Source organism: Hemibagrus wyckioides, linkage group LG29 (assembly GCF_019097595.1).
Source record: "Hemibagrus wyckioides isolate EC202008001 linkage group LG29, SWU_Hwy_1.0, whole genome shotgun sequence".
Taxonomy (NCBI): domain Eukaryota; kingdom Metazoa; phylum Chordata; class Actinopteri; order Siluriformes; family Bagridae; genus Hemibagrus; species Hemibagrus wyckioides.
This window is the reverse complement of record NC_080738.1, coordinates 5,042,337-5,069,836: the sequence shown is the minus strand read 5'-3', so window position 1 is coordinate 5,069,836 and position 27,500 is coordinate 5,042,337. Positions and strand designations below refer to the sequence as shown.

The window sequence follows — 27,500 nt, the reverse complement described above, 5'->3', positions numbered from 1 at the left end:
CGTGCACACACAGACGTGCACACACACACACACAGAGACGTGCACACACACACACAGACAGATGCAGAGACACACACAGACAGATGCAGAGACACACACAGAGACGTGCACACACACACACAGACACGCACACACAAAGACACATGCAGAGACGTGCATACAGACACACAGAGGCACCAACCTTGAGCCATTTGTCGACACACTTCGCGTGGAATTCGTGATTACAGGGCAAAACTCTGAGCAACTGCCGGGACTCGAAGTCACACATGCACACCACACACCTGAAACACACACACACACACACACACACACACACGGGTTAAACAGAGTCAAACGGAACTCAACATTTTTTCCCCATCCTACTCATCAGACCGTACATCACTAACATCAATATCTTCTACTAAAACAATTCATTTACTATAGAGTTAAAACCTCTCTGTTCAGCAGCAGCTCAGTCATACCTCTATCACTACTGCTGTTCTGTGTGTGTGTGTGTGCGTGTGTGTGCGTGTGTGTGTGTACTCTACTCACAGGGTTTGCTCAGACTGGTGGTTGCTGGGGTTGAATCTGTAGGAAGGCAGCTGTTCGATGTCAGCTTTTGTCAGGCCGCGTGGTTTGGCTTCCCCGAGACGTTCGGCAAGGTTCAACAGAGCCTAAACACACACACACACATCAAATTAAGGGAAACAAATGACAGTGTTTATGTCTCCATGCTGCTTCACAGACACAAAAGTAGGATAGTTGGTGCTGAATCACTATGGAAACCTGCCATTGTAGATATATACATATATATTGCCAAATGTATTGGGACACCCCTCCAAATCATTGAATTCAGGTGTTATGTTTCAGGGGTTGGGCTCGGCCCCTTAGTTCCAGTGAAAGGAACTCTTAATGCTTCAGCTTCATACCAAGACATTTTGGACACTTTGTGGGAACAGTTTGGGGATGACCTCTTCCTGTTCCAACATGACTGTACACCAGTGACCAAAGCAAGGTCCATAAAGACATGGATGAGTGAGTTTGGTGTGTCCTAAATGTCTTGGTATGCTATAGTGTAGGTAGTCTTGGTAGTGTAGCTATTGACACACAAAATGTATGTAGTCCACAGTAACCATGAAAAAAAATTTTTCACCTCGTAATTCTCCACTTCTCCGTCGTCTACGTCGAGCTCTAAACTGATAGCAGGCCCCACTGCTGTAGGCTGCACTGGAAGAACAGATCTACACAGAAAAAAAAAAATCTAACATCAATAATCTGTACACAACCTAGAAATACAGCTTGTAATAAAATGTTGTCCAACAAAACTCACAGGAAGTATGGAAGGAGGCTTGGATGATACGGGGGCGGAGCCACGGCTTGCTGCGAACGGTACCGCCGACCCGCGATGCGTCGAGGCATGAAGTGTGGATACGGCTGTGTGGAGAAGGAGGTGTCATTAATTAACTGCTCTGTAGAGGCATTCATGAAAATATCCTTGCGGGTAACAAAACGACCACTTCAAAAATAAATACTCACCACTCCGAAGAGCTCCTGTGGCAGGGGATCGTGAGAGAGGAACTGCAGCGGTGTGGACGGAGGAAGGGGGCTGGGGTGGCCCGAGTGGGCATAGTTAAAGCTGCCTCCTACTGGCAGGTGATCCCCGAGCAGCTCCACTTCATTCTCAATCCTCTGTAGTGGCTACACACACACGACTTATAAGCCACAAATCAAACTATAATGCGTGTGTTTATTACATACATTCAGATACACATACGCTCCATGTGTCCGCGTGCATGATACTCACTGATCTTGACTGTTGTGTTTGGAAAGGCAGGAAGTGTGTGGGCGGGGCCAGGTGTGGCGGGTGGTGATGGTGTGAGAGGTGGTGTGGCGGGTGAAGCAGGAAGGCAGAGTCGCTGGAAAGCAGCGACGGAAACGCGTACGGCACGGGCAAGTGCTGCACTGAACACGCGGGCAGCATCTACAAAGAAAGAGGAAATAGGTTTCACACGTTTGATTTAATACACAAACAAAAATGTATATTCAGCCTGGAGTTCTCTGCTTCAAACACTAGGGGGCAGCAGAGTATAATGAGTCTGAGGCCTCAATTCTCACACACACCGGAGGTGGGCAGACGGGGTAGTGCTGCTGGCTGCTGAAGACCACTGAGCAGGCAGGCACCTGCTGCTGAGACGAGCATGCTGGGATATGCTGTCCTGTGCAGAGAGGAGGCGGCAGGGCGTGGGCTGCAACCGGAGACACTGTGTATGATACGGGGACAGTACCCTGAGGAAGCTACCACACACACACACACACAATTACTCTTCATATAGATGACACACACACTGCAATTTCTGATCTTCATCACAACCTAACCGGCATCTTACCTGCTCATGGAGGTCCATGACCATGGTGCCTTGCTGCTGTGGATGCAGTAACCGTGGTGACAGAGCAGGAGGGTGGAAGGCGCGTGGCTCGTCGCTGCCCGTCGGCGGGTGAGGGGGCACGGCCGGGCCATATGAGTGAAGGGCGTGTGTGTGCGGATGAGGAGGGTGGCGGTAGTTCTCGTCCTGGGGGCCGCCGGGAGAGCCGTGATGGAGCCGAGAGAGGCGCTCGCGCCGGGCACGCTGACGCCGCGCTGGAGGGCTGACACACCACAGAGCATCATCATCATCATCATCATCATCATCATCAATATCATCATACCACATGATCAAAATCCACTTCACCGTACCTGCGTCTGTGTCTGGCGGGCGTGTGACAGCGCTCAGAATGGTAGTGTGAGTGAGGATAGGGGTGTGGTCTGCGACTGGGCGGGAGCTCCCAAGGCCTGATGGGTGGCGAGGGCGTGGAGGGCGGGGCGGAGGCTAGCTCTAGCATAGACTGCTGTGAGAGGCGCTGACGTTTAGGACTGGGGGAGTCCTCCGTCTGAGAGGGGGAGAGAGAGAGACACACACACACACACACACACACACACACACACACACACACAGTGAGTCAGGAGCACAGGTGGTCAGTGTGTATGGTCATATTCCATATCAAGCTTTTAGAGAGTTCACAACATCGATACTTAATTTATTATCAACAGATGATGAATTTATTCACATGTATATCTGGAGAGGTATTAATGGAGATAAATAATAAAGTGCACCGTTAGAGCAGCAAAGTGCTAAAATAAAGGACATCCTTCCTTCCTTCCATTCATCTCTCTCACACACACACACACACACACACACACACACACACACACACCCCTATACATAGTTACTAATCCATTCATAATACAGTCCATTATAAATCAGATCCATTCATTAATCTATAATTAATCCATCCATGCCAGATATACAGAATTCCGTACACACCGCTCCACCCGTGCCAGATATACAGAATTCCGTACACACCGCTCCACCCGTGCCAGATATACAGAATTCCGTACACACCGCTCCACCCGTGCCAGATATACAGAATTCCGTACACACCGCTCCACCCGTGCCAGATATACAGAATTCCGTACACACCGCTCCATCCGTGCCAGATATACAGAATTCCGTACACACCGCTCCATCCGTGCCAGATATACAGAATTCCGTACACACCGCTCCATCCGTGCCAGATATACAGAATTCCGTACACACCGCTCCATCCGTGCCAGATATACAGAATTCCGTACACACCGCTCCATCCGTGCCAGATATACAGAATTCCGTACACACCGCTCCATCCGTGCCAGATATACAGAATTCCGTACACACCGCTCCATCCGTGCCAGATATACAGAATTCCGTACACACCGCTCCATCCGTGCCAGATATACAGAATTCCGTACACACCGCTCCATCCGTGCCAGATATACAGAATTCCGTACACACCGCTCCATCCGTGCCAGATATACAGAATTCCGTACACACCGCTCCATCCGTGCCAGATATACAGAATTCCACACACACTGTTCCATCCATCTAATCAGAAGTTCGGCCAAAAATCCATTCATTGATGCAACTCCTCATCTACGACTGCATCCAGATCCGTCTCTGTACATCCACACATCAACAAAAATCCATTAAGTGATGCAACTCCTCATCTACGTCTCTGTACGTCTCTGTACGTCCATCCATCAACAAACCTGTCCTTTTATCTCTCATTCAAATAAATCCACACTGTAACAAATCCATCTATTTATTAATGCAACCATCCATCCTTCTCTCCATCCACACCATCCTTCCGGCCGTCCATCTACACCATCCATCCTTCCGGCCGTCCATCTACACCATCCATCCTTCCGGCCGTCCATCTACACCATCCATCCTTCCGGCCGTCCATCTACACCATCCATCCTTCCGGCCGTCCATCTACACCATCCATCCTTCCGGCCGTCCATCTACACCATCCATCCTTCCGGCCGTCCATCTACACCATCCATCCTTCCGGCCGTCCATCTACACCATCCATCCTTCCGTCCGTCCATCTACACCATCCATCCTTCCGTCCGTCCATCTACACCATCCATCCTTCCGTCCGTCCATCTACACCATCCATCCTTCCGTCCGTCCATCTACACCATCCATCCTTCCGTCCGGCCATCTACACCATCCATCCTTCCGTCCGTCCATCTACACCATCCATCCTTCCGTCCGGCCATCTACACCATCCATCCTTCCGTCCGGCCATCTACACCATCCATCCTTCCGGCCGGCCATCTACACCATCCATCCTTCCGGCCGGCCATCTACACCATCCATCCTTCCGGCCGGCCATCTACACCATCCATCCTTCCGGCCGGCCATCTACACCATCCATCCTTCCGGCCGGCCATCTACACCATCCATCCTTCTCTCCATCTACACCATCCATCCTTCTCTCCATCTACACCATCCATCCTTCTCTCCATCTACACCATCCATCCTTCTCTCCATCTACACCATCCATCCTTCTCTCCATCTACACACCTCTTTAAATTCATCCCATCCCCTATCTCAGCAAGCAGAGACAGAGAGAGAGAACGTTACAAACGCTGTGCACGTTTCCATTCACTCACGTAGTCATGTGTGTTTATAGTGTTATACCTGCATGTGCGATTACAATTACATGATACAAAATTACTAGCTCTCACTGTGGGTTATCTCTGACTGCATCATTTCTCACAGCATGCAGAGCTTCAGTAAAGCTGAGTGAGGGTGGTGGAGGTGCACACTGGAAAATTCACATACATTTGATCATGTGTTGTTCAGAGCATATGTAGAGGCGCATTTCACTTATTCTAATTTATTCCCTGAAAATCATCCTTCTCTCCATCTACACCATCCATCCTTCTCTCCATCTACACCATCCATCCTTCTCTCCATCTACACACCTCTTTAAATTCATCCCATCCCATCCATCTACTAACCCACCCAACCACATAGTTACTACTTCATTCATCCCCCACATATCCACCCATGCATCTATTTATTCATCCATCCGTCTATAACTAGGTCAACCATCTACCACTCCAGCTATCCAACTCAATCTGTCCATTACCTCATCTATTAATTCATCAATCCATATATTAGATAGATAGATAGATAGATAGATAGATAGATAGATAGATAGATAGATAGATAGATAGATAGATAGATAGATAGATAGATAGATATCCTTCAGCATGTTTTCAGTACTGAACCTTTTTTAAAAAACAAATAATAATAATAATACTAATAACTAAACTGATTACAACTATGTTAACAAACAGAATTTTAGTGACGTGTAATTAGTGCACCAGAAAACACCGACACTGAGATCATAAATATTGGAACACATCAATTAAAAAACCGTTATGGGGGGGGGGGGGGGGCTGGCAGCTAAGCAATACAGTAGTGTGCATCAGTTCAGTCACACACACACACACACACACACACACACACACACACACACACACACAGAGCTAATTACACCCATTCAACCTAAAGCCATTTCCTGCCTGAAACATCACCGCCTCCGACTGCCTTGGGACAAAGTGAGGTCACTTCCTCCAAGTGTGAGGAAACCCTGGGTGTGGGGAGGGGCTGTTGCACAACACACACAGGTTGAGTAAAATTCAGCTTCAGTGTGACGCTATAATGACACATTCATAGCAGAAGCTTAGGAGGAGACGAGATACGCTCTCTAATCCGCTCCATCTACAGCGTCTCTTTACGGGAACTCACTGAGTCATGTGGAGCTTTCACAACCACTCATACAGGACACACACACCCACGTGATCACAAACCCAGACACACACACACACACACACACACAGAGAGTGAGAGAGAGAGTGTGCGAGAAAAAGAGAGAGAGAGACCATACACGAGACCGAGATATAAAGAGACGTAAATTTTAATGAAATTAAATACACACACTCAATGCCCAAAAAAGCCGAATGGGGAACATTTACACCCACACACACACATCTAAAACCCCTGAGGACACAATGTTTAACCACACACACACACACACACACACACACACACACACCCGCCGCCTCACATGTTGTGGGTGGTAAATTTCACACAGTTAGATAGTCGAGGGTGCAGCCGTCAACACCAGAGTGTGTGTGTGCATGTGTCGGTGTTTAATCACTAACAGGAATCCAGCACACACACACGTCTGAGTCAAGCTTTCCCCCTCCCTCTAGTATAAACGTGTCTCTAATCGGGCTCGGTGTAACGTTTCACGCTCGCCACACTCTCCACACTTCCTCCTCTCTTCCTCCTCTTTCCCATCAGGAAGTGCACAAACAGAGCAGAGTCAAACCCCAAAGCCAACAATGTCCTTGTGTGTGTGTGTGTGTGTGTGTGTGTGTGTGTGTGAGAGAGTGACCCCAGTTTCACACCAGCAGTAAATTGTGTCCAGCCTGAACTTTTAAGGGTGGTGCAAGTTCTCACCATCACAACTTGCTACAATAAACCTACACCGGCCACTTTATTAGGAACACTGCACATGCTTGCAGATATTTTGCTTCTTTAAAAAAAAACCCACCACACCCCCATCGAGCAGAAACATCTTGTACATGAGTGTGTGTGTGTGTGTGTGTGTGTGCGCATGCATGTTAGTGTTGGTGTGTGTGTGTGTGCGCGCTTTAGTGATAAGAGTGTGTGTTTCAGTGTTGCTGTGTAAGGGTTAGGGGTGTGTCGGTGTGTTAGTGCTGGTGTGTGTGTGCGCGCCTGTTTATAGAGAATTCTGTCAGACTTTAGAATTAAAATGAAAATGAAATGGCTTTACTCTCAGACTTTTTGAATGGACATTATGACGTGTCCACCATTACACCACCCTCACACACACCATCATATCAATCACGAGCCATCTGAATACCAGTGCAGCGTCCTCAACACACACACACGTTTATGGCTCGTATCACGGCTTCAAGAAGACAACCGCTGCACCGCTCTCTACGCTTCACCTGACCACTCCAGATGAAGCACGAGCTCAAAGCGTTAACACAACACACACACACACACGAGACAGACACACACACACACACGAGACAGACACACACACACACGAGACAGACACACACACACACACACGAGACAGACACACACACACACACACGAGACAGACACACACACACACACACACACACGAGACAGACACACACACACGAGACAGACACACACACACACACACACACGAGACAGACACACACACACACACACACACGAGACAGACACACACACACACACACACACGAGACAGACACACACACACACACGAGACACACACACACACGAGACAGACACACACACGAGACAGACACAGACACACACACGAGACAGACACACACACACGAGACAGACACAGACACACACACGAGACAGACAGACACACACACGAGACAGACACAGACACACACACGAGACAGACACAGACACACACACGAGACAGACACAGACACACACACGAGACAGACACAGACACACACACGAGACAGACACACACACACACGAGACAGACACACACACACACACGAGACAGACACACACACACGAGACAGACACACACACACGAGACAGACACACACACACGAGACAGACACACACACACGAGACAGACACACACACACGAGACAGACACACACACACGAGACAGACACACACACACGAGACAGACACACACACACACACACGAGACAGACACACACACACACACACACGAGACAGACACACACACACACACGAGACAGACACACACACACACACACACACACGAGACAGACACACACACACACACACACACACACACGAGACAGACACACACACACACACGAGACAGACACACACACACACACACACACACGAGACAGACACACACACGAGACAGACACACACACACACACGAGACAGACACACACACACACACGAGACAGACACACACACACACACACGAGACAGACACACACACACACGAGACAGACACACACACACGAGACAGACACACACACACGAGACAGACACACACACACACACACGAGACAGACACACACACACACACACGAGACAGACACACACACACACACACACGAGACAGACACACACACACACACACGAGACAGACACACACACACACACGAGACAGACACACACACACACGAGACAGACACACACACACACGAGACAGACACACACACACACACGAGACAGACACACACACACACACGAGACAGACACACACACACACGAGACAGACACACACACACACGAGACAGACACACACACACACGAGACAGACACACACACACACGAGACAGACACACACACACACGAGACAGACACACACACACACGAGACAGACACACACACACACGAGACAGACACACACACACACGAGACAGACACACACACACACGAGACAGACACACACACACACACACGAGACAGACACACACGAGACAGACACACACACACACGAGACAGACACACACACACACGAGACAGACACACACGAGACAGACACACACACACACGAGACAGACACACGACAGGATGAAGAGAAGGTGGAAACGTATGAAAAGCTGGAGAGACTGACAGAAAGGACGCAACACGGTCTCGGGAAGAGAGAGAGACACACAAAGAGAAAGAGAGACAAGAGAAAGAGAGACAGAGAGAGAGACAGTGAGACCGAGAGACCAAGAGAGAAAGAGAGAGAGAGACACACACACACACAAAGAGAGAGAGAGAGAGAGAGAGAGAGAGAGAGAGAGAGGATTATTAAAGCTGCTATGAACAGAGATTCAGACCTACATGTCATCTACACAGCCTCAGGGCATTTACACACAACCAGCACACACACACACACACACACACACACACACACACACTAACACACCCCAACCCACACACAAACACTCATGCACACTAACACACCCCAACCCACACACAAACACACACACCAACCCTCACACATCAACACTACTGCACACACACACCCCTCAAAAACTATGCACACACACCAACACTAACATACACACAATTTCACAGCATGTTTAAAAAAAACACTCCAAGTGAAACGTGATGCTGCCGTCACTGTTACCCGTTTAACCCTTACTACACCACCATCTCGCTCACTACCTAGACCCCCTTCTCCTGTGGAGGTGCTGAAGATCATGACATGTCACACACCTGCTCCTCAGCACCACACCCCCACACAGCCAGAGGACATTTATGAAAAACGAGACCTGAATTTATACACACACACACACACACACACACACACACATATATGATTACACACTGGGGGCATTTACATACAGATGCACATAGCCTTAAGGCATTTGCACACACCCAGGCCCTACACACACACACACGGCCCATTTAGACGCAACAAACGTTCAGTATGATGTAAAAGTCACTGTTACATCCTAAGAGGTTGATTATTTCCCCCAAAGTGACTTATTCCTCCATCACCAGCCGCTTAAACACCAACGCCGCAAGACGTTTAACAAGGAGTCGTACGTGACAGGAAGTGAGGTCGTGAGTCAGGAGCTAAAGTGTTGGGCCACGATAACCTAGCTCTGTTTAACAGCAGATAAAGTGTTTTTAGCAGTTATCATACACACTACTCTCAGCGTACATTTAACTAGCTTTACTTTCGGTAAAACAAAACAAAACCAAAGGAAGTACGGGGTCAGAGTGCAGGGCCGGGCCCTCGAGTCCACTTCCTGTCAGTCCTGAGTCTTGAACTTTCTGACCTCCGGGATAATTATATCCACGGAACCGTCCTCTTATCCGAGCGCTCGTCTTTACATCAAGACCGAGAGCTATCAATTATTTGTGTGTGAAGAGCTACAGTGTAGAGGCTATTTTGTTCCCCCCTCTCTCTCTCATTATTTTTTGCCCTTTTCTTTCTCTCCCTGCCCTCCTCCTCCCTCCTCCCTCCCTCTCTCATGTGCTCACTCCATCTCTCTCTCGCTCTCTGACAGCCAAACCCATTTTGAGGCCGCCTCTACATTCTGAAGCAAGGAGAGCCTGTTCCTGCCTGTGTGGAAGCCCAGGAATGGAGACACACACACACACACACAGACGAGAACGAGAGAGAGAGAGACTAGCTTCAGGACCTCCCACGAGCTGAGTTTCTTTTCTGTGCTGTTAAAGAGAGAGCAGAATGTGGTGGAGCTTTCACTCTGACCAACACACACACACACACACTACAGTCTGGCAAAGACTACTTTTTTAGTCTCAGCAAGGACATAGCCACCAGTTTAGCCTGTTTATGAGAACAGCAGGCATCAGCTGACTGAAGCGGAACCTGTGAGCTGAGCGTAAACACACACCCAAACACACACACACTTTTTTTCCACGTCGTGAGCCTTTTTTTTGGTTATTGCAAGACACCACTTCCTGCTTGCTCGTCCTGCTGCGTCCCCACAGCTGGAGCTGAGATCATTAGCACACCTCCGCTCCACTCTGCTCCACTCCGCCCGTTTCTGCCACCTCATTTTACCCTCCTCCTCCATCTCTTCACTACAGTATAATAAACAGACTTCAGAGTCTTGTTACTGTACAGCAGGCTGCATTATAATTACTCGTCTGTGATTGGTTGAAGTGGACAAAGCTCATTTACATACGTTTGCGCCTTCCCATGTCCATAAAGCCTGGCTATGGCATTTAAATGGACAGACTAGACAAAAACATCATCGAGACAAAACTATTAAGAGGATAAAAAGTTTGAGAGAGAAAGAAACCAGAAAACTACTAACTATACTAACGTACACAACTGGTTTAAATGCTGCTTTGATTCTTCGAGTGGTCGTTAAAGCTGGACGTCAGCTCAGGGCTGTCCCAGGGGAAATTAACATGAAGCGAAATGTCCTTTTAGACCCGACTTTGAGCTAAACCGCTGAACTAGCCATCTGCTAGAACCGTGACGGCAACTACACTATATTGCCAAAAGTATTGGGACACCCCAACACTTTTCAGGGGTTGGGCTCGGCCCCTTAGCTCCAGTGAAAGGAACTCTTAATGCTTCAGCTTCATACCAAGACACGACCCCTTCCTGTTGCAACATGACTGCACACCAGTGACCAAAGCAAGGTCCATAAAGACATGGATGAGTGAGTTTGGTGTGGAGGAACTTCACTGTTTGAGTCCTGACCTCAACCCCATAGAACACCTTTGGGATGAATTAGAGTGGAGACTGTGAGCCAGACCTTCTCGTCCAACATCGGTGCCTGACCTCACAAGAGGAAAGGTCAAAAATTCCCATAAACACACTCCTAAACCTTGTGGAAAGCCTTCCCAGAAGAGTTGAAGCTGTTATAGCAGCAAAGGGTAGGACAACGCCATATTACATTCATGTGCATGGAAAGGCAGACGTCCCAAAACTTTTGGCAATATACCGTAACTAGTACTAGCATCACAACAAACCCACTGTAGACGGAAGCCAACAAAAAAAAAACAAGAAACAAATCCAAGCTTTTTACCTTATCTGTGGCATCTGCACAGGACGGCTCGGAATGATAGTGATACACTCCTCCCATCGCTCCTGCAGAGAGAGAGAGAGACATGTACATGTTAATAACACACACACAGTAAAATAAAAAGCACAAATTAGATTCCAAGATCCTGCTTAATAATCATCTTGTTGGTGCATTTTATTAAAATATTAACGTGTGTGTGTGTGTGTGCACGCTTTATGTATTCTTGTGCTTGGATTTCATCAGATGAAGGGGAGGGAGTTACCCTTGGATGCCTTGAAACCTCTGCTCCAAGGACAGCAGCGTGTGTGTGTGGCACTACAATTCTTTTTGTTGCTTGATGCTGCCTAAGATCTGCCTCTCTCTGATGCTTGAAGACAGAATATTGTGTGTGTGTGTGTGTGTGTGGCTGTAACTAATTAAATCATCCTCTGTGCTTCTCAGCGAGAGTTTGATCTGTTGCGTTTCATCTCGGCACGGACTGATCTGAACCCGGCCATAAGCCACAGCGCAGCGTCGCAAACACGACATAGGGCCTGAGCGCACATTTGTGTGTGTGTGTGTGTGCGCGCATGTCTGAGAGAATGAGAGAGAGAGAGAGAGAGAGAGAGAGAGAGAGAGAGAGGGAGAGGAAGAGAAGCGGGGAAAAAAAAGAAGAAAAAAAAAAAAAGAGAAGGCACTGTACTGCACCACAGCCTCTTGCTTGCTCTGTTCCCTCCCTAACTTCCTTGCGCACACACACACACACACACACACACACACCATGACTTGGTAGTCATATATAAAGCATGCACACATGTGCATACACACCCACCCACCCTAATTCTAATTAACCAATGAATGAAGATCAAAAGGTTGGAGAAGAAGGACAAGAGGAAGAAAAAAAAAACAGGAAACAGAGACAGACATATGCAAGAGAGTGAGAGACAGAGTGAGAGAGAGAGAGAGAGACACACAGACACAGAGAGAGAGAGAGAGAGAGAGAGAGAGAGACACACAGACACACACAGAGAGAGAAAGAGAGAGAGAGTGAGAGAGAGAACGAGGGAGACAGACAGAGTGAGAGAGAGAGAGAGAGAGAGAGAGAGAGAGACAGAGAGAACGAGGGAGACAGTGAGTGAGAGTGTGAGAGAGAGAGAGAGAGTGTGAGAGAGTGTGAGAGAGAGAGAGAGAGTGTGAGAGAGAGAGTGTGAGAGAGAGAGAGAGAGAGAGATTGGACTTACAGAAACACGTGTTTAAAAATGAACATAACTCACACACAAATATAACACAGCCACAGACGATGAGACGGAGCAGTTCTACTGTTATACACAGATAACCAAATAACAGCACTAACAGATGTGTCAAACAAACACACACACACACACACACACACAATCAATTCGGTGTGTGTGTTCCATTCTTTCAGCTGATACTGGACCTACAGTGCTAACACAGACCATCACATGGAGTCAGAACAATATAACCAGTAATGACTAGTAATACTAGTAGCAGGCCTAGCATTTACCACTAGCAGTGGTACTAATATTAATGCTACTGCTAGCACTAGTAACAGCAGTAGCACTAGTAACAGCAATTGTACTAGTTGTAGAGTAGCTAGGATAGTAAATCTAGTAATTGGAACACTACTAGTAATGGTACTGATAAGACTAGAAATACTGCCGCTAGTTAGCAGTATCGCAAGTCATGACTAGTAACAAGAACAGCAATAAACAGTACCAACAGAAACAGCACCAAGAGTAATAATAATCTTACTGCTACTAGTAACAGTACAAATACTAGCAATACTAGTAGCAGTAATAGAACTTAACCTTACTGCTGTTCTTATTTTATATCCCTTGTTACTACAACTGGTATGACTACTAGTATTTTAACACTAGTAGCAGCAATAGCAGTAATAAGATTAGTAGGAAAAGTACTAGCGTGAAAAGTAACACTACTAGTACTCATAGCAAAAAGAATAATAGTAGTAGTCATACTAAGGAGTAGTAAAATCAGTAGAAAGAGGACTAGTGGGAGAAGTAAAACAAGTTGTAAGTGTAGTAGTACTAGTACTCCTAGTAATAATATAAGAAATCATAATACTAGTATTACTAGCAGTGATATTAGAGTAGTGATATAATTAATAGAAAAAGTACTAGTGTGTGTAGTAACACTACTAGTACTCATAGTAGTAGAAAGAATAATACTAGTAGTGATACCAAGAGTTGTAATAAAATGAATAGGAGTACTAGTTTGAGAAATAAAACTAGTTGTACCAAGTGTAGTAGTACTAGTACTCAGTCATGTAATAACAGGAAGCATCATAATACTATTATTACTAGTAGTGGTACTAAGAGTAGTAATAAGACCAGTAGGAAGAGTACTAGTGGGAGAAGAAAAACTAGTTGCAGTAAGTAACTAGTACTCAGTCACAGTATTTATAGTAGAAAAAAAAAAAAAATCATAATACTAGTATTACTAGTAGTGATATTAAGAGTAGTGATAAAATCAGTAGGAAGAGTACTAGAGGGGGAAAAAGTAAAACTACTAGCAGCAAGTGTAGTAGTACTAGTACTCATAGCTATAATAGTAGAACGCATCATAATACTAGTATAACTAGCAGTGATACAAAGAGTAGTAAAATCAATAGGAAGAGTACTAGTTGGAGAAGGAAAAGTTTAGTAGCACTAGTACTCAATCATAGTATCACTACTAGTAATAAGATTTTTTCTTCTATTAATACTAAGAGTAGTAATAAAATCAGTAGGAAGAGTACAAGTGGGAGGCGAACTATTGGTAGTACTAGTACTCAAAGAATCATATTAGTAGTGATACTAAGAGTAGCGTTAAGATCAGCTGGAAGAGTACTAGTGGGAGAAGTAAAACTAGCAGTAAATGTAGTAGTACTAGTACTCAGGCATAGTAATAATAGAACATAAAAAAAAAATCTACTATTAATAATACTAGTATTACTAGCAGTGATACTAAGCGTAGTAATATGGTTGGCAGTAACGTTAGTAATAATACCGGGATTACTACCAGTAGTACTAGTGAAAGCTTTAGAGTAGGCGGTGTCTACACGGTTCTACGCAAGTCTCGTGTTGATGATGGACCCCAGTGTATGCTGGGAAATCCCTGCTTACTTTAACAGTGTGTCTGATTCACACCTGTGATACTGTGCGACCGACAGGATGCCGGGGGTCTGGAGGTGTGAACTGACGTGAGTCAACATGCTAGGATGCCTCTGAAACCACACTGTAGCTTCACACACACACACACACACACACACACCACAACACCCCCCCTTCTAATTCAGAGATGGTGTGTTCAGTTTGGTCAGGAGGTGTTGATTAATTTGAGACTAGTTCTTGGCACAATGACGTGTGAGAGACGTTTCAGAAACATGTGAACATCATCAAAAGGGCTGTCCGGCGCGCCTGGACTCAACCATCTCAGTCCGGCGAAGAGGTAGATACGAGCCGTTCCAGGCCATATTTCCCTACAGACGGCAGCGGAGATGGACAGAGGGGAAGAGACGAGACAGGCAGGACGCTAGTGAAGACAGCAGAGAGATGGATGGAGAAATGAAAAGAAGAAGGGGGATGGCCATGGGGGATGGTGTGGGGAGAGAGAGACACAGACATTAAGGGGTTGAGGCGTCCCCCTTATGGCTGTTATTGATTTTGCTCGGAGCTCGAGAGTGCATCGGCTATTTCGATCCATTTCCTCCATCTTTCTGCCCCTGCCCCCTTTTAGTCCCTGACTCCTATATCTCCCTCTCTCCCCCTACATGGTTTCACTCTCTCCTAATGCCAGTGATTAATAATACTCTCTCTCTCTCTCTCTCACACACACACACCCGAGTTCACCTGTCAAATCTTCCCCCTCCTCTCACACACATCCCTTATAAATCAACACAGGACTGAATGAATAAATACTCAGTTACAATCCAAAACTAAATCTAAACAGGCTTCGGACGCACCGTCTGGACGTGTAATCGTCTGGACGTGTAATCGTCCGGACGTTGCGTTTATATTTCTCGGGAAGTTTATCGAAGGGAAATATATCAGTAGTATGAATCTGAAAGCAGAATTGCTCTTTAATAGGGAAGCGACAAGCCGGCTTTTTAAAATCTCACGGCATATTTCAAAACATGTGCAAGAGATCTGTACAGCACCACACACACACACACACACACAATATAAGACACACAGGAAGGCTGTGTGTGTTTGCCAAAGTGTTTTGCATAACTGTAACCAAACTGAATAGAAAGAAGAGCGACAAACAAACACAGTGCAGGAAAAAGAGGAAGTAGAGAGAGAGAGAGAGAGAACTGGAGAGTCCCAGCAGTGACAAAAAGCCAGAGGAAAAGAGGACAGAGCTGGAAAAGCTGAAATCAGACCAAGGGTGGGAGACAGATGGGGGGGGGGGAGTCTCAGAGAGCAAGAGAGTTTGGGCTAATGTTTCCTCTCTGTGTTCAGCTTCCTCTCTTCACAGAGAGAGAGAGGCAGAGAGAGAGAGACAGACACACACCATTCACGATACAGAATGAAATATTCAGCTCTCAGCTTCTCTTCTGTTGTTGTTTGCTGTGTTTTTGCTAAATGACGTGTGTTTTGCTGAAGCAGGTGTGTGTGTGAGTTTCACTTACAGGTTTCAGTTTAATCTACTCACTCGGGCAACAAGGTGATTAACATTCATGATAATAAAGCACTGCTGGGGGGGCAGCGAGACAGAAAAACAGACAGAAAAACAGACAGCGAGACAGACATACAGACCGACAAAAACAGACAGCGAGACAGAAAAATAGAAAAAACGGACAGAAAAACAGACAGCGAGACAGAAAAACAGACCGACAGAAAAAGACAGCGAGACAGAACAGACCGACAGAAAGACAGCAAGACAGAAAAACAGACAGAGAGACAGACAGCAAGACAGAAAAACAGACAGAGACAGACAGCAAGACAGAAAAACAGACAGAGAGACAGACAGCAAGACAGAAAAACAGAGAGGGAGACAGAAAAACAGAGAGGGAGACAGCAAGACAGAAAAACAGACAGAGACAGAAAAACAGACAGAGACAGAAAAACAGACAGAGACAGCAAGACAGAAAAACAGACAGAGAGACAGACAGCAAGACAGAAAAACAGACAGAGAGACAGACAGCAAGACAGAAAAACAGACAGAGAGACAGACAGCAAGACAGAAAAACAGACAGAGAGACAGACAGCAAGACAGAAAAACAGACAGAGAGACAGACAGCAAGACAGAAAAACAGACAGAGACAGACAGCAAGACAGAAAAACAGACAGAGACAGACAGCAAGACAGAAAAACAGACAGAGACAGACAGCAAGACAGAAAAACAGACAGAGACAGACAGCAAGACAGAAAAACAGACAGAGAGACAGACAGCAAGACAGAAAAACAGACAGAGACAGACAGCAAGACAGAAAAACAGACAGAGAGACAGAAAAACAGACAGAGAGACAGCAAGACAGAAAAACAGACAGAGAGACAGCAAGACAGAAAAACAGACAGAGAGACAGCGAGACAGAAAAACAGACAGCGAGACAGAACAGACAGCGAGACAGAAAAACAGACAGCGAGACAGACAGCAAAAACGGACAGAAAGACAGACAGCGAGACAGAAAGACAGACAGCGAGACAGAAAAACAGACAGCGAGACAGACAGCAAAAACGGACAGAAAGCCAGACAGCGAGACAGAAAGCCAGACAGCGAGACAGAAAGCCAGACAGCGAGACAGAAAGCCAGACAGAGAGACAGACAGCAAGACAGAAAAACAGACAGCGAGACAGAAAGACAGACAGCGAGACAGAAAGACAGACAGAAAAACAGAGAGGGAGACAGAAAAACAGAGAGGGAGACAGAAAAACAGAGAGGGAGACAGAAAAACAGAGAGGGAGACAGAAAAACAGACAAACAGACAGCAAGACAGAAAAACAGACAGAGAGACAGAAAAACAGAGAGAGACAGACAGCAAGACAGAAAAACAGACAGAGACAGACAGCAAGACAGAAAAACAGACAGAGAGACAGCAAGACAGAAAAACAGACAGAGAGACAGCAAGACAGAAAAACAGACAGAGACAGACAGCGAGACAGAAAAACAGACAGCAAGACAGAAAAAACGGACAGAAAAACAGACAGCGAGACAGAAAGAAAAACAGACAGAGACAGACAGCGAGACAGAAAAACAGACAGCAAGACAGAAAAAACGGACAGAAAAACAGACAGCGAGACAGAAAGAAAAACAGACAGCGAGACAGAAAAACAGACCGACAGAAAAACAGACAGAAAAAACGGACAGAAAGACAGCGAGACAGAAAAACAGACAGCGAGACAGAAAAACAGACAGCAAGACAGACAGCGAGACAGAAAAACAGACAGCGAGACAGACAGCAAAAACGGACAGAAAGCCAGACAGCGAGACAGAAAGCCAGACAGCGAGACAGAAAGCCAGACAGCGAGACAGAAAGCCAGACAGCGAGACAGAAAGCCAGACAGCCAGACAGAAAGACAGACAAACAGACAGCCAGACAGAGAGACAGAAAAACAGACAGAGAGACAGAAAAACAGACAGAGAGACAGAAAAACAGACAGAGAGACAGAAAAAGACAGAGACAGAAAAAGACAGAGACAGACAGCAAGACAGAAAAACAGACAGAGAGACAGACATTGAGAAAAAAAAACAGACAGCGAGACAGAAAGCAAGAATGAGTGAACTATTACAAATGATCACACCCACTCTCTCATTCCTCTCTCTATTCCTCTTCCTCCACTCACACACACACACACACACACACACACACTCGCTCTCTCTCTCTCTCTCTCGGCCTCTCTTTTCACTCGCTCCACCACGGGCCCCATGAAACGTGATTTGGTTTCAGCCGCGGTCTCGTTTCGGCTCTCTTTTGCATGCGTGCTCACACACTCGCGCGCACACACACACACACACACACACACACACACACACACACAGACAGGGTAAGGGGGTAACATGACAGCACACAGCAGAGTTCTTGGTTCTGTCAGCAGTACGCTTTGCTCTTTAAAAAAAATAATAAGTGTTGGGGTTCAGTCTGGGGTTCGGGGAAAACCACACACTGAATGTGGCTCAGCCCCATGTATCTGACGTTTCCTAATATGGAAGATGAACCTTATCGAAAACCTTATCGACGGTCAGCCACCGGACCCTCCGGATGGGAGGGGCATCCGCCCGGCCGCCCGCCCGTCAATCACAGAGACAAGAGCCAATCACAAGCGTCTGTGGGCTTGTTGATGCACAAGAGAACGGCCTTATTTCCTCCAAGTTTACTCTGCTTTATATTCTCATAATAATAGCCGATAAAATACTTCGGCTGCTGAAGTGAAGAAAGACTGACCTTTTTATGAACTTTTCTGCTAAACAGGGCAAAGTTCTGAATGTTTCAAGCAAAAGGACATGGAAATTAAGCAGAGTGTCAGGATTTATTTTTCCGCTATGGGATTTAAACAGATCGAGTCGAACAGGAAGACAGAGGAGAGAAAGTGTTTTCGGGGGAATCGGACGGTCCGCGGCTCACTGGTCCGTTTCCCTATCCGGCTCCGAAGTGGCCGGAACTGCTGGAGAGGTTGCCTAGAGACGCACAAAAGCAGGGGAAAACAAATAGCCCCCTTTGTTATGAAAATGGAGGAGTGTGGGAGCGCGTGTGTGTGTGTGTGTGTGTGTTAGAGAGAGAGTGAGAGAGTTGATTTGAGCTGAATAAAACGTTTCATGGTTTATGGTTTTAAATATGGCCGTGTTGATCCAGACACTTTAGGGAATAAATAAACGTGAAAGGGTGCGAGCTGATCCAGGATCGGTCGCAGAACAGCGCGTCAATCACGCCGCCATCATGTGATGAACAACCTAAGGCGATATTATTTTTAGTTTTGCGCATCGCTGCTTCGTAGCACCATGGAAACTCTAATTAGCGCCTGCCAAAGCTACAGAAGTGTTAATACGTTAAACAAGGAAAAAAATGCTTTATTTACTCGTATCCGCTCGAACCGCGTGCTTCGACTCCTCCTTCACTCGCACCCGCGGAAACAAGTCGGAACTTTGACATGTCGCGGCGGATACGCTTTGACATGACACCGTAACGCTCGCCGCCTCCATTTCGTCGGAACGTGTCAGTGTCTCCATGGCAACATGTGATTTATCAGAGTTTAGTGAACCATTTTTATTTTATAAAGTTATCTGACGACCGTGTAAGGAGATGTTTATTTCACACTGAAGGGAGGAGTCTCCAGCTTGGGAACAGTGTTCAGGACACGGGGACAGATTGGGTTTTTGGAAGACAGTCGAGTGTGTGATGGAGAGAGAGAGCGAGCGAGAGCGAGAGCGAGAGAGAGAGAAAGACCATGTTCGAGAAGGAGGTAGAAAGAGAGAGAGAAAAGTTAAATAATAACCAATTTGAAAGAGAGAAGGGGGCAGAGAGAGAGAGAGAGAGACACCATGTCAGAGAAGGAGGTAGAAAAAGAGAAAAGATAAATAACAACCAAGAGGGAGAGACAGAGAGAGACAGAGAGACAGACTGGTATAAGATAAGAATAACTGTTCATCACTGATTATTTTCCAGTACCTACATGCCCCCTGTATCTTTTATTCACTACATGAACATTCACAGCCTGCTCATAAACCTACAGGAGAGACAGACACGTTGCGAGACAGACAGTTTACCCGGAGATCTGATCCGAGTCTAGACCCTAAAGAACCAGACGAGCCATAAAGTCCTGCTCGTGTGCGGCATCAGACGAGTAAGACTAGTCTCGGTCCGGTGTGTTCTGGACACTCGGGTCTCAGAAAGCCTGAGAGAGGTGGATCGGCTCCTGTACCTGGCCTCGATGACGGAAATGAACTCAGGAGATCAAGATAAACCCTGAACCTCACACACAGCTGCACTGCTTTAAGGACTCTTGAGAAAATGTGGACACGGAGTCTGAACGTCTGGAAAGCGCGCTACAGATAAGCCGCTCTAATTGGGCCCGGATCACACTCGTTAATTAAACTAATACACCAGACTGAGGCTTTTCATGTGGACCAGAGAGTCCTCCGCTCTCCTTCACTCAATGAGAGCGAGTCTTTTCGCTTCCACCTGCACAGGAAAGACACACACACACACACACACACACAGAGGAGGGGAAAATAAATGAAAGAGAGGACAGAGCACGGAGTCTGGACCTGGCAGCATCTTCAGAGCAACACAGGAGGACAACAAGATGTTCAATGTTCAAGAGCGGACAGGCAGGAGTGCTCACAGGTGCCAGGTGTCTGAGGACACACACACACACACACACAACTACTCTCTGCAGTAAACACAGTACAGACAACTATAATGTTAACAAAAGATAAATAATAACCAAATAAAAATGAGAGTCAGACAGAGAGAGAGAGAGAGAGAGATAGAGACAAAGAGGGACTCCGACCGACAAAGAAAGAGACTAACAGGGAGAGACAGACAAAGAGGGAGACCGAAAGACAGAGAGAGAGACTTCCAGAGAGAAAGAGAGAGGCCGACAGAGAGTGAGAGAGAGACCAACAGAGAGAAAGAGGCTGACAGAGAGAGAGGCCGACAGAGAGAGAGAGAGAGAGAGAGACCAACAGAGAGAAAGAGGCCGACAGAGAGAGAGAGAGAGAGAGAGGCCGACAGAGAGAGAGAGAGAGAGACCGACAGAGAGAGAGAGACCAAGAGAGAGAGAGAGACCAACAGAGAGAGAGAGAGAGAGAGACCAACAGAGAGAAAGAGGCCGACAGAGAGAGAGAGGCCGACAGAGAGAGAGAGGCCGACAGAGAGAGAGAGGCCGACAGAGAGAGAGAGGCCGACAGAGAGAGAGAGGCCGACAGAGAGAGAGAGGCCGACAGAGAGAGAGAGGCCGACCGATCGACTGTCAGAGAAAGAGAGAGAGAGACAGACAGACCAATAAACAGACAGATAAAGAAGTAAATCCTATAAGGAACTGATTAACCACTTCGCTCTCTTCTAATAAAATATAAAGGGAAAAGAAGAGTGAACACCTATAGCAGAACAGATCTCTAGAGGCCTGCTACTCTCTCTCTCTCTCTCTCTCTCTCTCTGTACGTGTGTGTTCCGAATGGCCCCACCTCCATATAGCTCACACATATAATGAAACAGATACAAGAGAAGGTTCGGCAGGCAACGTTCAGGAGAAGCACACGAACACAACACAACCATGGCAGGAAGGACAGAACGGTCAGAGGAAAAAGAGAGAGAGAGAGAGAGAGAGAGAGAGAGAGAGAGAGAGACACGTGAGCTGCATTTGTTCTGTATTGCGAGCAGATGGTGTTGAACTCAGGGGATTTCGCTGTGCTGAGCTCCCCTCGTTATCAAAGCCGTCTCTTTGATCCCGGTCGATATCTCTCCTTTGCTCTCTCCCTCTCTCCCTCTCTCTCTACCATATATCTCTCTCACACTCACACAAACAGTATATTCTTTGGTCAATATCTCTGTGGCTCTCTCTCTCTCACACACACACACACACACACACACGTTACAGGTAAGGTTCATCTTGTGCACACAGTCGGCAGATAAAACTAGAGAAATTCATCAAAAAAGGAAACAAAGGCTGATGACAGACACACACACACACTCTCTCTCTCTCTCTCTCTCTCTCTCTCTCTCTCACACACAGCTGGTGGACATGGTAGAAGAAACAGCAGCAGGCGGGCAGGTATTTCCAGTCTGGGGTTAATCCACTGCGTGCGTGTGTGTGTGTGGTGCGCCTTTCTTTCCAAGTTCCTATGTAAACTCAGGTGTGCTTACTCACTGATCGCTTTATGTGACGGAACACACACACACACACACTCTTACATCTGATCTCTAAAGTGGGGAAAAGTTGTGTCCAAAATATGTGTGTGTGTGTGTGTGTGTGTGTGTCTCACTAGGCCTGGTGAAAGCTGTGATGCAGCTGGGAAACGTTTTCAGGTTTGTTTTTTTTTTTCGCATGAGGAAAGAATAACCTTTTAAACTACTACTAACCGACATTCAAACACACACACACACACACACACACACCAATCACTGGGGGCGTGAACTGGCCACCTATTAAATCACATTGTAGGTATAAAATCTACACAGAAACAAACATAACACTATCGGAGAACGGGGAAGTTTCGAGGCACTAATACGTACTGGGAAGATCACCAGCTATTACTGTTCCCATTAAACCAAGCTCAACCAAAACCAGTAGCTTGGAAGTGAAGATTAAAGGTGCTGTGGCTCTACGTCTATCCAAAGTCCACAAGAAATAACAATAATAACGCTGAGAAGTTTCTTAAAGACGCACCAAGAATAGAAGACGAGATTCGAGGACAGAGGATAATGGAGTCCAGCCATCAGGGCCAATTATTAACTTCGAGCCAATGACTTTTCCCAACGAGGAGGGGGAAATCCGCTGGGCTATATTTGTCCGGCAGGAAATAAAATTAAGCTAGAGTGGTTATTCCAGTGCAGCAACAAAAAAAACCACCAAGGTCCAGTCACTTCTGGTGTGATTTCTCTTCAGGGGGTAGTGGTTAAGGCTCTGGGTCGTTGACTGGAGGATCGAGGTTCAAGCTGCCACCATTGGGCCCTTGAGCAAGGCCCCTGACCCCCCCTGCTCCAGGGGTGCTGGACCCTGCGCTCTGACCCCAACCTCCAAGGATGATATATTTCACTGTGCAGTAATGTAAATGTGACAAAGACAACTCATTGTGGAGAAGTAAAATTAACCCTTTACATTATTACAAATAACCTGGATCGGTCAGAAGGTCAAAGATCACCACCACAAAATAAAGGAGCATGAAATGCGTTCGTGTTTTCATACGCAATAACAGAGGAGATGTGTCTGCTGAACAAGAAGAGCTCCAGGCAGAAAAAGGAATAAAAAGAGGGCTGTTCGTCCATTTCGGGCAGACTGTGTGGTCCACAGGGATGTGGGTCAAACCAGACTGACCACTGGGGGACATCTTACACGGGCTTCATCAGATACACTACTCTCAGTGAGCTCGCGCTTTCATGTCACCGATACCAGAACATCCTCAGATACAACGTCCAAATCATCTGGACGTCAACCGGACCCTGACCCGGTCAAAGGAAATGAATACAGAGCAAACAAAATGGCCGTCGTTGAGAGACTCTAATTCTCGAACATTTCTGAAGCACCTAGGACATTATTGAGATCATACATTAAAAAAGAAACTAGATTTTGTGTGAATAAGCGCTAACAACCTAAAACGGATAAAAAAAGTTTGCGGCGGTATAAGAGGAAAAAATAATAAATACATACATAAATAAACAAAAACAAACAAACAAACAAACTCGAGCTCTACCTGCTCCTCCAGGGCTCCTGTGCGCTCCGGGACCCGGATGCCGGTGTCCACCCGGGGACAGCACTCCGGCGGGCGGCCGCAGGTTCTCCGGGTGTCCGTGAGCTCCGAGCACCGCGCATGCGCCGCTGAGCTGGTGCTGCTGATGCTGCTGCTGCTGTTGATGATGATGATGAAGGTGATGGTGATGATGGAGGTTTGCGCCTGAACTCCCTGCGCCGCTGTTCGCGCCGGCGCTCTGATAGAATCCGGAGCGTGAGCGGGACCGAGTCCTGGGCGGCTCGGTGGCCATGGGCTGAGGCGAGGGCGTCGGGGGAGAAAGGTGAGACGTGGATGCCGGGGAAGCGGAGACGCCGTGCAATCTGTCCGCCACTAGTGCCGCTTCCGGTGCGCCGTACTCGCCTTCCGGAGTGCGCTTGGGCACGCGCTCGGCGCCGGCTGGGACGCGGGGACGCACGTGAGGCTCGGGAGTCGCTGGCGGCGCACCAGTAGCCGCGATGGGCATTTCCTTTACACAGGGGGTGTCTCTCTCACTCTTTCTCTCTCTCTTTCTCTCAGTCTATCCTGTTTCCCCGTCTTACTTCCTTCTCCTCCACCAAAGCCGTAAATAAAAATCTGCCGAGAACAAAAAAAAAACAAAACAAAACAAACCACACGAGTCAGGACAAAACGACAGCCAGAGTCTCTGTCTCTCTCACACACACACGTTAGTTTTTAAAGCAAAATAAACAAGTAAATAACGTGGAAATGAATAATGAATGGTGGAACTGGCTTTCACTTCATCTGGCCCCCCTTTTGTTTTGGTGCGTCCTTATAAGAATAAAAACGCAAACCACAGGCTAACCTCATCAACTTACATCACTGTGTACTTCTACACACCGTCATCCGTGTTGTTTTTGATACACAACTTGGAACTAAAAACAGCATTCGTATCCGCGCGTGAGAGTGTGTGTGTGTGCGCGTGCTAGGTTTGATCTCCCACACAACTAACGTCGCGTTACAACTAGCTAGCTAGCACCCTACGGACACACAAACACTCTTCTGATCAATAAAACCGCCTCGTTTCGACTCAATTCCACCGCACACACACACACATACACACCTGGAAACATGTCTTTTACTATTTATCCACTTATAAACGCGACGTAAGCAAGTTTAAGCACTTCCGCGAAAGCTTTTTTTCCCTCCTCCTCCTCCTTCTTCTTCTTCTTCTCAGGCTAGCTAGCTGCCTAAAGGCTAGTTTTTTTTTTTTTTTCGCGTTAGCTAGCATAAACACAGCGCGAGCGCACCGACGTCACCAAAGCCCGAGAAGGCACAAAATAACACACACGTTACTGAAAATTCAACACTAATTCGTTTTAAAAAACGACACACACACACACCTATATATGTATACATATTTATATAGATACATATATAAATATAGAGCTCCTTAAACTCAGCTAAGCTCGCGAGCTAGTCCATTTGAGACCATAAAAAAAAAACAACAAACAGCAAAGAAATGCTAAAACAGTCGTGTTTAAATAAAACAAGAGTCGAAATGGTTTCATTAAAAATATAGGTCCCTAAATAGAATTTTCTCCTTATATAATCTGATCTAAAATTAAAAAAAAAAAAAAAGCGTTGCCCGGTGAGAGGTATTTAAAGGGAGGGGGTTTTAGCTTCACCTCTCCCTCTCTCTCTCTCTTTCTGTCTGTCTTTCTGTCTTTCTGTCTCCCTCTCTCTCTCTCTCTCTCTCTCTCTGCTTCTAAATGAATCCTGAAATAAACTGTATACATATATAAAGAAATAAGAGATCAGAGCAAGGAGGGCTTTCAGCACTGAAGCTAAAAACAGGACAAAACCCCCCTTTAAAGGGAAAAAAACCCCAGCCTATAATAATAATAATCACCTTACCTATTATACACGACCGAAACGGAATAAACCCCAAACTCCAACGTCGTGGTCATATATATGTGTATGTGTGTGTGTGTGTATAAATATATATATATATATCTATTTTCCCTAAGAGCTCCGTTCCCGTGTTCACCCAGACCGACGGCGCTGATTAAAATGTGACAGAGACCATCAACGGGGATTTTCACGTTTCCAACAGAGAGAAGACCAGACTAGCTGCACACGGAGAGAATCGCACCGGAGCCGAATTCACCCGAACGGAAGCCGGAAGAAGCCGAACGCTCTGGAGTGGGTGGACGTAACAAGTGTGCGGGTAAATAAAATGGACGCCATTCAAACATGCTTTAAACCTTATTCGGACGGGTTAAGTTTATCAGTGTGGTTTTATCCTTCAGCAATAAAACTGTAGTAAAAAAAAAGAAAAAGAAAAATGACCACAGGAGGAGTTGAATTACTAGCGTCATGCAACATCCAGGAGGTCAATGAGGTGCTTGAGTAAACAAGAGACTTTTATTTCACGTTGGAGTGAAAATGATTTAATACAAAATACAATAAAAAAAAAATACAATGTGTTTTGATTGGATAGGGAAGTGTTTAGCAATTAGCAAGATCTTTTTTTTTTTCAGCACAAGGCAAAATTTTCTGGCATTTGGCAGACGGCCTTATCCAGAGCAACTTACAATTCAACACATTTCATACAACTGAGCGATTGAGCATTAAGGGTCTTGCTCAGGAACCCAGTGGCAGCCTGGTGGTGCTGAGATTTGAACCCACAACCTTCTGATCAGTTTACATCGAGTATCATGGCTTTTTGGGAAAATAAACCGTTCGAAATGCTTCGTTGTGTTTTCGCTATTATTCTATGCGAAGAAAAACATCCTGGACCACATTGTACTGGATTTAGTGATCCTAATTTGCCATTCGTTTGAGAAATTAGTGGTTAGGCGCAAGCAGATATTCACAGCTCCAGAGTCACTGATTTTTATCTCCAGCTGTGGAGTTTCTTACTCACGACTGGGTGGGTTTCCTGAAGATGAATGGGAGAAACTCATCTTTAAGGAAACTCATTAATACATGTAGTTTGTACTGAATAATGGTCATCACATTTTAATAGACTGAGTTTTGTCTACGATTTCTGAAAGCCTGGTCATTCCATCTCTGTGCTAGGGACATTTAATTTGTGGAAACAGTGGAAAGAGTCTGGTGAAAATCCCATGAGTAAATACTTCACAAATGACTTTTATTCATGTCTACATCTGACACAGCTAATCCGAAAATGTACCATTTTCTGTTCTTTTCTTAATTAGTTAATTAATCAAGTCAGTTGACGCCCATTAACAACAGTGTA

General features: G+C 46.3%; 1 protein-coding gene across 3 annotated transcripts in view; it reads right to left on the bottom strand.

The window, feature by feature from the left end:
- The window catches only part of rnf38 (ring finger protein 38), a 29,502-nt gene extending 3,190 nt beyond the window's left edge, over window positions 1-26,312 (bottom strand). Inside the window, exons 1-12 of one of the 3 annotated variants that reach the window (XM_058384861.1) lie at window positions 26,153-26,312; window positions 24,260-24,871; window positions 11,912-11,973; window positions 2,714-2,907; window positions 2,367-2,625; window positions 2,101-2,274; window positions 1,784-1,960; window positions 1,516-1,677; window positions 1,310-1,413; window positions 1,133-1,220; window positions 532-653; window positions 182-281 (exon numbers count right to left, since the gene is read on the bottom strand). In XM_058384861.1, coding sequence (XP_058240844.1) covers window positions 182-281; window positions 532-653; window positions 1,133-1,220; window positions 1,310-1,413; window positions 1,516-1,677; window positions 1,784-1,960; window positions 2,101-2,274; window positions 2,367-2,625; window positions 2,714-2,907; window positions 11,912-11,973; window positions 24,260-24,761 — 1,944 coding nt within the window. In that variant the 5' untranslated portion in view covers window positions 24,762-24,871; window positions 26,153-26,312. Of the gene's footprint in view, window positions 1-181; window positions 282-531; window positions 654-1,132; window positions 1,221-1,309; window positions 1,414-1,515; window positions 1,678-1,783; window positions 1,961-2,100; window positions 2,275-2,366; window positions 2,626-2,713; window positions 2,908-11,911; window positions 11,974-24,259; window positions 24,872-25,113; window positions 25,331-25,358; window positions 25,501-26,152 lie in introns of those variants that run through there. The other 2 variants (XM_058384862.1, XM_058384863.1) reach the window with 2 other exon arrangements.
- Window positions 26,313-27,500: the final 1,188 nt, after the last annotated feature.